Source organism: Athene cunicularia (genome assembly GCF_003259725.1).
Source record: "Athene cunicularia isolate RWA chromosome Z unlocalized genomic scaffold, athCun1 chrZ_part1, whole genome shotgun sequence".
Taxonomy (NCBI): domain Eukaryota; kingdom Metazoa; phylum Chordata; class Aves; order Strigiformes; family Strigidae; genus Athene; species Athene cunicularia.
In genome coordinates, this window is record NW_020799142.1 from 27,542,333 (window position 1) to 27,554,893 (window position 12,561).

Consider the following 12,561-nt stretch of genomic DNA (forward strand, 5'->3'; position numbering starts at 1 on the left):
GTGTGTATGTTTATTTAAATGCATTTTTAATTGTGAAAATGGCAAGTTTTTACTGATGGCAGTACGGTCACTTTCATTGCATATATGTAAAGAGTTTTACGTAAAGTTTAGCCCCTTCTTGGGACAAAAAATACCCCAGGGTTATAGCACAGGGAATACAGTTGTAGTAATAAAGATTATGTTGCTGATAAGTTCCCCTCAAGGCCCCATGATGGTAATACCCCTATATTTTGTCTTTAAAGAAAACTGCTGAGAGGCAATAATTTTTTTTGTATGTGTCCCATTTTCATTAATGCATGGTAATTGATGGAGTTGCAGTGACTTGTAACAGTAATGAGTTCTAAACATAAGAATGCACTCCTTTCTAATAAGTGAGCACTGCTGGGGTTTAAAAGCGTACTAAATCAGTTGCTTTAGTATGAATTTATTAGTTTTTTTCAGCATTAGCTTTAATAGTAGTTATTTACATAAGCGTACATCCCATTAACCGCCATCAGGGCTGGAAAACATGCTGAACTGTTCATATTTTCATATAATTATTGAACATAATGGTTTCATTTGCATTTCTAAACAGTGATGTTTCTGTCAGGCTTGGAAATAGTGTCTTTACGCAGTCCCTATTTCACATCCACTTATTTGACATCGTTAAATTTTATGCTAATGTGCTTCCCTAGAATATCATCAGTAGGACAGATGCTTGTGCTTTAATATACAAATCAGAGATGCTTTTCCCTCCTCCCTCCCCTGAATTGCAAAAGAAATAAAAAAGCATATCTGCACTTTTTAGATACAGTTTGTTTCATTCTAAAGAATCTGTGAGAAATGAAACTTAGCTTTCACCCCTACTAGTCACTTCCAACTGTTGTAACAGTTACCTTCTTTATGAAGGGTGGGAGACTATCCTCTACATAAAGAAGGGTCTTCTGAAATTCAGTGCAATGATGTGTTAAAATAAAGATTGTAACCTTGAGGCATGGGGCCTTATATAGCAAGTTGCCTGTCTAAGCAGTGGTCCATGGACTGGTGTTCCTGGTAGCAGAGCATTGCTGTGGAGAAGGTTCAGGGAGGGAGCAGCTTCAGTTATTAGACTTGGTGCTTGTCAGAAGAAGTGCATTTGGAAGTGTACATTGTAAGGTTTTTAGATTTACATTTAAAATAGATTTGTTTTGTAATCTTGCAGGCAGGCAGAGGTATATGAGGCCTCACTAAGTGGAGATCGTGGTTGTTGTATGATCAGTGTTGCTTTTGATACTTATACTGAAGTTAACAGTGGAAGCAGAGCATCAAAACTGAAGAGATAGTGCCAGTAATTGCAGTTCTGAATGTGGAAATAATGGAATAAAAATAAATAAATCACCACCACCACCAAAACCACACTGCTTTTCTTCCATTTTAAAAGGAAATTAATATGTAACTTGTTGTTGTGTATGAAGTTTATCTTAGAGTGTCTTGCTTACAGTTGTAAGTGAAGTGCTAAAGGTAGAGCAGATGACTGCAACTTGCACTATGCAGTTGCAATCACAGGAAAAATCATATATCAAGACATATAGTATGTAGCTTATGACATGACCTGTGTGAATGAGCATGGAAACCTAGTGAATCTCCAGCTCAGTTCTGTGCTTTTACTGATTTACCTTATATGGCATTGGACAACTGCTGTTTTCTCTTCTACTTGCCTGTTTAAAATTTGGGGGAACTGCTTGCCGGCCTTTATGTGATGTGAAAGGCTAAATGCATGCATGTTGCTTAGCTATGGCATTTCACAGACACCCTCAGCCTTGAGCAATGCAAACATTGTATATCTGTGAAAATCTTAAATAGAACCAAAAATGTTAGGGTCAAGCAAACAACTGAGAAGTACGTCACACAGATTTGTCATTTTCATTGCATTTTCTATATAAAAATAAATGTTTAAAAAATGCCTTTCTTCTTGGGCGTGTCATAGAAGAAGGTTTGAAGGAGGAACACAATGGAAAAGAGTACTTGGACTGAAATGAAGAGGCATATTTTATGCATAAAGGGCCACATAAGCAAACTAGAGATATACTCTGATGGGTTCTGGGCTTATGGTGTCTTTAATTATAGATGATTAACAATTTGCTAGTTGCTTTGCAGGCAAGTAGAGAGACAGAAATCCCTGCTGGGAAATGCTTGCAGTCTAAGACCTCATTCTGGTGGTGTGTAGAACTATATTTTAAGTCACAAGAAGTAGCAGTATTAAAACAACAAAATTTGGCTTTTTGAAGTATTTCTATTACAGTTTGAAGCTTGCAATAGTGCATGCTTTATAGGAAACAATTTGAAGCAAGGTGCTTCTTGGTAACCTTTTACTTAGGATTAAAATAGGATTCACCAAAGTGGGGTAGCAATTTCAGCTACAAAGTACTGGGAAATTTAAAGGGAGCACCTCTGGCATGCAGAGCATACTGTTGTACTACAGATTTTCAGAGCTGACCTCTTGTCAACTTCTCATTTGAATCCTGAAAAGAAGGCTCTATGTAATTGGCAAGTATCCTTATTTTAATATGCAGCCATAAAAAGGTAAAGTATGATGATTTTTAACATCAGAAGATTAACATTTTACCTTTAAATAAAATATGATTAACTGGTACAGAATTGAAAGTAATAGAACTGAAATATTAAAACTATGACTCTGTGGTGTCAGATTATGCATCAAGTGTGACAGTTTAAGTACTGAAGTGATTTAAAAATGATCCAGATGAAGGATGTATATCCCAAGTATTGAGAATAAAATGGAATAAAACGATCGTGGCTATCAAAACTTTCTCAAACCCTTCTGGCTGAAGGAACCAGGAAATCAGAGTAGTGTTGTTTACAGTCATTGCGTCCTGCCTGGTGCCAGTGCAGGTGCAGCAAGGGAATAGTCAGCATGCTGTGATGGCATTCTAAACTATGATTTTAAGCCTACCAGATAATTATTATGTTTAAATTTAATTGCCAGGCCAAGACTATTGCTTCTGGATTCATCTACCTCCAGCAAGGTTCAGATAGGATTGATCTAGCAATGCGTCTTTTCTTTCAGCAGTTTGCAGTCAGCCAAGATTCTTAGTATCCCAGTACAGTTTCATTTCTGGCCAGTGTAGCACATGTTTTGATAAATAAAACCACCTAGTACTTGGCATTTTCAGATTTCTGAACAGTGACGCCATTTTGAAGGTCTGTCATTTGACTTCTGCATATTTTAAGTCCTTGTTAGTAAAAGCGAATTTTTTTTCCCCGCCTAGTAGTTCTGTAAACTCAGCTTGGAATTTGACAGTGAAGTGGCACCTTGCTGTCTGCTGAAGTCCTGTAAATTAAGTTTTTGAGTGCGGTTTGGGCATTAAGTAATCCTCTTGTAGATGTTGTTTTCAGCAGGTTTGTGCACATTAAGCTATGACACCTTGAAAATTTTTATGAAGCATCAAGAGGAGGAGTAGAATATGGCTCAGGTTTCAAAATGCAAAAACAAAAGAAGTGGTAAATAAAATGTATTGTGGTCACAGTAATTGTCAGATCCAATTTTGTTTACATCTAGCGAATAGGATACTGAAGTAAGAGGGTGTGGCTTTCATGTAGTTTCTTCAGAGTAAAACTTCAGTAATTATATAAAAATGTGAGCAGAGCACTTAAAACAGCCTTTCTAGTACATGAACTCTTCCAGTTACACTGCTCAGATGCTTGTGTGGATTTCTTCATCTTTCATTATCTTCAGAGAGAACTTTTTGGTTGCTATAAATATCGTTATTGACATTGATGAAAGATCCTTCAATGCTTTTAAAGATGTTACTCATCATCTCTTAACAGTGCAGAGTAAGACTCGAGTGAGCACAGCTCTTGATGTTCAGCTGTCATTTTCAGGTAACTGGACAAGTCCTGTGAGGCCTTGCTGCTGTGTTTCGATGCAGATAACCATATTTAACCTGCCAATAAATCTCCTGAATATGTCATGTGAATAGAGCGAAATTAAAAATTAAAAATGTGTTTCTAATTATCTGCAGAGAGAAGTTATGGAAGCAAGTAATATAAGCTTACCTTCAGGACAGTTTGACTGTGGAAAGAACTGCATAGTACTATCACTTGTAATGTGAGACTAGATTTGGTTACCCTGAAAAGCCTCTTGGTTTCCTCAGAAAGCTATCTTGGTACGCTGCCTTAGGTACATCTGCTGTGATGTCTGGGGATCTCTGCATCACCTGTGAATCATAGTTGATTTTAAAAACTGTTTATATTGAACTTGTCTCATGTTGGCAAGGTTCATGCTGTATATTACACTCCTTGTTCTGGAAACAGCCACAGGACAGTCCGAAGACTTTAACAACAATGTAATTGTATTTTTCTGACTGAACAGTGAACACATTGGAGATTCTCCTTGCTCATCTGCAGGGGACAGATGACCATCAGGAACCTTCTGGTGCTCTTGAACAATTCTCATAACATATTTCTGTTCATAAAGCTGTAAATATCTGCTTTGCTTCACTTGTTACATCTCTCCGCTGTGCCATTTTTATGAAGGATCAGTGTTTTAAAAGATCCTCTAATGTTTTTTCAACACCTTTTGATTTCCATGCTAGCTACAATAACAGCTAGGTTAAACGTGCTTGTTCTTGTGCCAGTGTTTTGCTTAAATAGCTCTTCCTTCTATTTAATGTTTAGGGAGAAGGGTTTAGAGCAATAGACATTCCTCATCTCAAAGGAGAAGAGAGGACAAGGTGAGAGAAATGTCTCTTTCACTTGGATGCATGTTGCATGAATGTTGGGAACTGCTTGACTTCAGGATTAGAATATGCTAGAAATCTTGCTGAAATGGTACAAAGTTGAGAAGAATTGTATGACTGAAAGGTCAGGGAGCTTAGCAAAGTCAGAACAGTAATGTATACTAATTGGGATTTGTTTGTTCTTGCATATGGCAGTTGTCTCAAAGTTCATCTTTGCAAAGCTACATCACAAAACTTCTGGTTGGTGTTACGGAAAGTCCCCAAAGGTCAAACTTAAATGCATGTATATGCTATGATTAAAGGCTGGTTAAAAATAGATGAAGTACGGGTAGCTCTTGCATGGAAGGAGCTTTGCTTTGTAGTTCACAGTTTTGACATAAAATTATTGTGGGCATGCTGAATCGGTGGTATTTTGTCTCCAGTAAATCTTTTGGCCTCAAGACCAACCCAGTATGTGTTTGTGAGCTGTAATAAAGGGTGGTTCATTGTCTTATCTTTTTATAATACTTAATTGCTTAAGGTATTCTACTTTTTTTGTTTTTCTTTCAATGTCAAGAATTTTAATAGGACTTGTGAAATATGGAGACTTACGGAAGATTAGTAAATCTGCCAGAAGTTTATAAGACACACAAAGAATATATGAGATTGTACATAAACTCTTCTTAACTCTTTAGATCTACTTTCTAGATGATGTGAAACTTCATTCTGTAGGAAAGACAGTATGGCAGGCACATTCTCTGAATGTTCCTGGAAAACAATTAGTCTGTCTTTGAAGTGTGTTGCCTAATGTGTGCCTGTAATTCAGTGCTGGATGTTTGCTTGAAAGGGTTATGTTGTGTCTTTGCTATAGGTTGGTTCGATAAGGCAAATGTGTAAATCAACATATTTGTGTCACTTATTTATATTTTGGATGTCTGGGGGTTTAACATCTAGTTTGTTAAAGTTGGCTGTTTGTCACTGGAGTGAAGAAGGTTTTTAGTCAGGAGAAGTATGAGTGTAGGAGGGAACAGGAAGTTTCAAGAGACTTTTTTGAAGCCACATAATGGCTTTTCTTGTCACCTCTTTTTAGTGAAGCCTACATGAGGAGTTCTGCATAAGACTTCCTAGAGTTTCTTTGGGCAGCTGCATGGATGAGGATAAGCAGTCCTCTCCTTTGTGGACAGCAGGTATGCTGTAATATCACATGAAGATATCTAAAGGTGACCTCTTGGAGTTTCTACTCCAGACATTCTGTCAACATCATGCCTCTGGATGTATATCTTTGGGACTTCCTCATATCTCTGCGAAGTATTAAATATAAGCCATGACCCATCCACCGTCTCTGCAGTCTAAGCTGTGCTGAACGCATTGGAGAGATGCACTGGATCCTGATTTGCTCATTCCTCCCCTTTGCCCTCAGTACTGTTTGCCTTGCCCACCTTGATCCTAGCCCTGTCAATGACCCAGTGCTATGGATGGGCCCATAGTTGATGTGTTCAGAGAATGCCTTTTGTGTCTGTAATGTAGAGATATCCAGAAAGTAGTGCAGTAACCTGTCACGATGCAAATCATGGGTGCAGCACATAGAATTCTTGTCTAGTGAGAATGCTCACCTATGAATCAAGGTGAACACACACAGTATTTATTTTTTCCTGCTCATCTCCCACATTTTGTCAGTCATTTAGTATTGAATATGCAAAGCGTTGATAAGCTGTGAGTTAACAGTAGTCTATTAGTATTAGATATATTTCCCCTAGAATTTGTTAAACTTTGTTATTCCCCTTTGGGATCTCAATTGAATTTCAAGGCAAGTGAGACTTCTAGAGTTTTCCTGTCTGGATTTGTGGGTAATGGGCAGTAGTTCTTTCTTGCTTGTAAAAGTTCATATCAGAACTAGCTACTTTTTAAAGGGCTAGGAACCAAAGAGTTTCATGTCTATAAAGTGTTGTGTTTTAGGCCCAGAGAGCAGCTGAGCACCAGGAGGGGTTTCACTCCCTCCTTTCCACCCAGCTGAGAAAAATTAAACAGAAAAGTCTCAGATCCGGAGATGAGGACAGGGAGGGGTCTCTTGCCCATTTAAACAGTCACAGGCAAAAGACAGACTCATGAGGGGAAGAAAAAACCAAGAACATCACTTTAAATCAGACACTAACAAAATCAACACTTAACAGGGAGACTGGGACAGTGAGAAGCCCCTTATCTATACCTCCTCCCACAGTTGCACAGAGGCAGGGGAGAGGGGTGCAAGCAGTCTGCTACTTCTTTCCCCAATGTGGGGGGAAGCACTCCTCTGCATTCTCCCCCTTGCTCCACGTGGTGTCCCTCTCATGGGAGACAGTCCTCCACAAACTCTCTGCTGTGAGTCCTCCCCATGGAATGCATCTTCTCAAGATGCTCTGGTGTAGGTCACCCCACCTCCCAATGCCAAACTACAAGAGCAGGAGCTGTTTCTTCCCACAGAGTACCAGGGGTCCTCCACAGGCTTCAAGCACATCTCTGCTCCTCTGGTGACCTCCGTTGGTGGCAGGGGGGTGGCCCTGCCGTCTCACCACAGGATACAAGGGAGGCTCCCTGTTCTTTTGCACCTCCCTCCTTTCCTCCTGTGTTCGCACAGGTGTCCTCCTCATAATGCCTCCTCCAATTACCTCCAGCTCTCAGGTTTCCCGTCATAAATACATTATTGCAGAGGCACAGCCATTGTCACTAATTGTTTTGGCCTTGGCCAGAGGTGGGTCTGACTTGGAGCTGGGGGAGCTTCAAGAACCTTCTCAGAGGAGCCACTGCTATAGCCTGCTCCTGTGCTACCAAAGACCCAGCCACACAAACCCAGCATGCAAAATCAATTTGAGAATCAATTGTAATATCAAGCCTAGCGCCAAGAAAAGTGTAGGATAACAGGAGAGTAATTCACTCTTAACATTTTCATACCTTAAGCTGCACTCAATGCACGTTAATACACAGTGGGATGGTGTTACAGTGCAAGATACTTGGTTGTTTTCATTGGCCTGACAGAACTTAATACTTTCACATTCAATTTCCTTCCTCTAAAATGTATTTCAAACAAATTTGAAGACTTTGTGATGCCGTGTTTTGGTTTTATGCTCTTTCATGACATAGGGAGAGATGAGTGTTGTGATCCTGCTATCCTGATGATTGTGCTCTGACATAATGGAAGTGATCTATTAATTTTTTTAAAAGTGTGTCAGTCTTTCATTGCAACATACATGGTATGTCAATACTGAATGTCAGCCATCCTTTCAGACTTTCAGCTACTGCTATAGCATTAGGACTTTTTTTATGAGCAAAATATGACAATTTCTGTATGTGATGATACAGTATTTCAGAAAGCAAATGAACATCTGATGCAAACCAAAAATCTGAAATAGGGTTTTCTTGTGTTTCAGCAGGTTATTATTTTTCTTTTTCTGATGGAAAAGAGGTTTTGACAAAAGGTCAGTGTTACATTAGAAGCATACATTAGAAAAACAGATGTGAAAGAGATCTGTAGGCATCTTGTTCCTTCCCCGTAGAAGATGGATCACAGCCTGCCTTCCTCTCTGTCTTCTAGTTCTATGCCCAGATAACCTGAATTTGAAGTTTAGATTTTCATTCTAATTTGGAGGCTTTGGCATAGCTGTAAGCTTTCCTTTAGGCTAGAAATTTGAATTGTTTCTTACTCATCAAATTAAGCTCTGCAGCGTCCACTGCCGATAAACTTTCCAAGCTGTCACAGGTTTGCTCTGTTCTCACTTGTGCACTGTGAAAGGCACTGCAGTTTGGGTACCCATCCCACAGGTTTCTGGCATAGTTCTTGGAAATGGTGAAGTTGGGCAGATTTCAAAGGGCCGTGAGTTATATTGTGGGGAAAGTGGTGGGTAGGCTGTTTGATCAGCATGAACTACAATGCCAGGAAACCTTTAACTTAGCTGGCATTAATGCAGCCTGACTGAAATAGCATTTAGAGTTAATGAAACTAGTTTTAACAGTATCTGCAATGCTTTCTGTGTGTGAACGTGTGACATTTTACAAGTGCACTGCAAAGACTAAATTGATTCTTAGAAGAATACATTTCTCTAGTCTAGACAAGACCTAATAGATCTTTTTCCTAGATAGCAGACTTAACTTTTTCTTAATTTTCTCTCTTGATTAAAATCCCGAATGGGGTGAAGTTTCTACTAAATGTCTACTCAAAACAAGCTTAGAGAAAATGGAATGTCAGCCTTAAAGATGTCACTTTAATATGGTTTGACATGATAAGGTCCTAAAAGTCTCCTAACAATGTATGTGCAAGTATGGAGTATGTATGCTTGCTGTATTTGGAATCAGTGTGTGCAGGCGTATATAGTTACAAAATATTGATGACACTATGATGGAAGGAGTGCTTGGAATAAGAAGCTCTGCTAAGCTCAAGATAGAGGTGAATGAAAGGCAATAGCATATTCAATATGGAATGTTAAAAAAAATCAGACTGCTGGAGCAAAGAAATATATCCCCTGTTAAAGGGGGAAAAAATAGATTTCTCATAAACAATTTGCTTATTAATATTTAGATTTTATAAGGGAAAGTGTAATTCTAAAAAATACTTATGCTTTTAGGTGTGAAATGGAAAGAATTTCCTTTGTGTGTCTGTGTATGTGCACAAGCACTTATATTATTCTAACCTTTTTTCATAGTGCTGACTGTTTTTAGTGCAGAAGATATTTTAGTTTTGGTAAGTTGATTTTTGTCTATCCATAAAATTCTGCTGACTTATCTTTTGTGTCTAAATACTTGACTGATTATTGAATTCTATGCATTTATGAGTACATCAGAAGTCTTATTTAACAATTAGCGTCTGGAAAATCAAGGAAAGGCACATGTCACACGTGCCACATATTTAGATGACACTTTAAAAAAGCCATCTGTTCAACACTTCATTTTTAGGGCGTTCTTTATTCTACAGAGAAGTGTACCCATTAAGAATCAGGGTTCAAAACCAACTTGTGTACCTATTAGGTATGGTGTTAAATTTATTTAAAAAAAAAAATAAATATGTGTGTGTCTGAGTATATGTATTACCAGCTGTCTGAATTTTCAAAACACTAACAATTTAATGTAAGCTCCTGGGGGTGTCATTTGCAGCTAGTAAGCAAACTAGAGTCTGGACAAAGACTATAGAGCTTCATGTTGAGCTGTGGACATTAACCACTCATAAAACTTAAAATTTTTACTTGTGTTGCTCTTACATAATTTGAAACTGGCTAACAGTTCTTTGGAATAACCTGTAACCTCTTATGTGTTTCAGTAATATAAATTTTTGCAATATTGTCTTATAGTTTCTGATTTTTTTTTTCATTCAGAGCAGGCATATTACAGTTATCTGAAACAGTTATCTAATACAAGGTTATGACAACCACTTATTCTGTGTTTAACATTGGTAAGCAAATTCCCCAGACCATCTAAACTTGTTTAATATCTCCTTGTAGTGTTTGGACAATGGACTGATGTTATTAGAAACTATTAATCAAAGTTAAATTGCGGGTATAAATCATGTTTAAACCACAGAACAAAATCATGTTGATGTGAAAGTGCAAGTAAGTAAAGGGAAAAGGATAAAATAATTGCTGATTCTTGGTTAAAGTAGGTGTAGACTAGTTATATCTTTTGTGATGAATGTGATGTGAGGCTTCCACAGATGATGCCTGCCATATATTTCCCCACAGTTAAGGGCACCTCTTTTGTATTTGTACTTCATTGACATGGTGAAGCTTGAGTTGGTGACTGCATGTTCTGAATGGAGCCTGGCACTTAGCTGGACCAGTATGTACGGTCTTCTGCTCTTGCTTCAGACCTGAAAGACAGGCAGAGATATTGGGAATGGTTACAGTATTCCTACCACAGGTGAACTCTCTAGATGCAGTCTAGTGCTGTGGCCCCTTATGCTAGTGTGTTATCTTCTCTCGCGCTGTCTTTCCTGCCAGAAGATGCTTCAGAGGATGGCACGGATAGGTTGTTGTGGTTTGCAGAAGCAGTAACTTCTGTTTGTTAGCTGAAGAGGAAAAAAGGGTTTGATGAAATTAAATTTATGCTACTAAGAATTCTGTGAGTTTTATCAGTTGAGCTTAGGTTAGAACAAAATACTTCTTCCTCATGGCTTAGAAATTTTCATGTTTGCTTTCCTTCTAAGGTAGAATAAATGATGTGGAAGCATTTCTGAATGAGCCCAAAGTTTGCTTTTTCCTGAAACATGTTTTTTGTGTTTTCTGATGCGGTGCAATATTTTTGTTTTCTGTTGGCTACTAATAAATGATATGAGTTCCTACTTAGATGGGACTCTTGAGTTTTATTTTTGGTGTCCCACTGTGTTATTTGAGACAGTGTTTTGGTCAGAGTTCGTTTGAGCCTAGCTAGACTTGGAAAATTTGCACATATTTGAATATGCACAGGTATGTGTTCAAATACTTAGCTAGCAGTCCCAGAGTGGCAGCATATATGTATCTCTTAATCCTCTTGGATATATCTCTCTGCATCCACTTATGGAAGTCCGAAGCAGATGCATGTTGGTGTAATGAGGATTTTTCTGAACAGCTCAGGCCAGGTCCAGCCTTACCAATTTGTAGTAACTGACTGCCACTAAACACTGTAGGAAATATTTAATGCAAAAGCATGAGTCTGCCTGGTAAAATATTAAATCCGAGAAGTGCAAGGAAGAGCAATGAGAAATTTAAGATAAGGATGCTAAGTGTGATTCAAAGCCACACATCTCTTAAAACAATAAAACTTCCCTCACACAATCTGTGTGTTATCGGATTTTGTGATTTCCAGTTGAACTCTCCATGCCTGTGTGCTGACCTCTATGCAGAATCTTTTCAGTAATCCGTATTGTTATCACTGTGTTGATTTAAAAATCTTAACTCTCTGCACACTCTGAGCAACTGGATAAGCCTTGTTACTTATCTTTTCCTTAGAATTTATGTGCAAACTTTAATACCTTATGCGTATAAGGTCTGACCTTTTCTACAGTTTCAAACAAGTCTCCAAATAAACTTTGAATTATTAAACTACAGTTTATGTGAATGTAATGCAGTTCTCATACTATTTTGTGTTTCTCTAGCTTCCATTCCTGTCTTACAGAAATGCATCCAAATGGCAAATCTATCCTTCATAAGTGAAGTAGCTTTATCTTTTCCTAATTAGCTAAAATATTCAGACTCTAAAGCTTTTGTTTGAACAGAACTGAGATCCTGTAATAAACATTATGGGCACAGAAGAAACTTCCATTTGCTTGTTAATGGACATATATGGATCTGTTTCAAGTCGTATTACAGGACTACTGCTATAATAAAAATCGGGGATTGTTTTTTAAAATAATAACATCGATCTTGTGACAGAAGCTTATGTTCTAGTAACAGTGCTGTTTCTGTTTTAACTGTGTGCATGTGTAAACCAAATATTGTCAGGTTGCACTGGTGTGTATATTTTTATTTGCATTGTATTAGCAATTCATGATAATAAGGTGAAACCAACAGTCATAGGCTGAGGATGTGTTATGCCAAGCATAAGTTTATTTGTCTTTAAAGACATCAGTTCTCTGGACTTGTAGTCAGTGTCATGAATTCCCAAGCTTGAATTGCTACAGATCACAAATGAGAATCTGGGTTTTGGCAGGGGGAAAGGAGAGGAACTGTAGAGGTAGTAAAATGGGAGCGAATATATGAGGATGAGTGCACATATTCTGTCTTAAAAGCTAAACTTGCTGGGGTTTTTGAAAAACACCTTTGGTTGGAGAAAAAGAAAAGCCCCATTTCAACTTGTCATTTTAATTTTGCTCTTCAGTGTCAGTCTGAAGCATATTTGCAACTGTCTCTGTTGAATAGGGCAAAGGTTT

General features: G+C 38.1%; 1 protein-coding gene across 2 annotated transcripts in view; it reads left to right on the plus strand.

The window, feature by feature from the left end:
• Positions 1 to 4,361: 4,361 nt before the first annotated feature.
• Positions 4,362 to 12,561, plus strand: part of LOC113489736 (protein hinderin-like) — a 140,333-nt gene continuing 132,133 nt past the window's right edge. The window contains exons 1-3 of one of the 2 annotated variants that reach the window (XM_026865749.1): positions 4,362 to 4,709; positions 4,911 to 4,981; positions 5,785 to 5,881. In XM_026865749.1, the coding sequence (XP_026721550.1) occupies positions 5,846 to 5,881 (36 nt within the window). In that variant the 5' untranslated portion in view covers positions 4,362 to 4,709; positions 4,911 to 4,981; positions 5,785 to 5,845. Of the gene's footprint in view, positions 4,710 to 4,859; positions 4,982 to 5,784; positions 5,882 to 12,561 lie in introns of those variants that run through there. The other variant, XM_026865748.1, reaches the window with a different exon arrangement.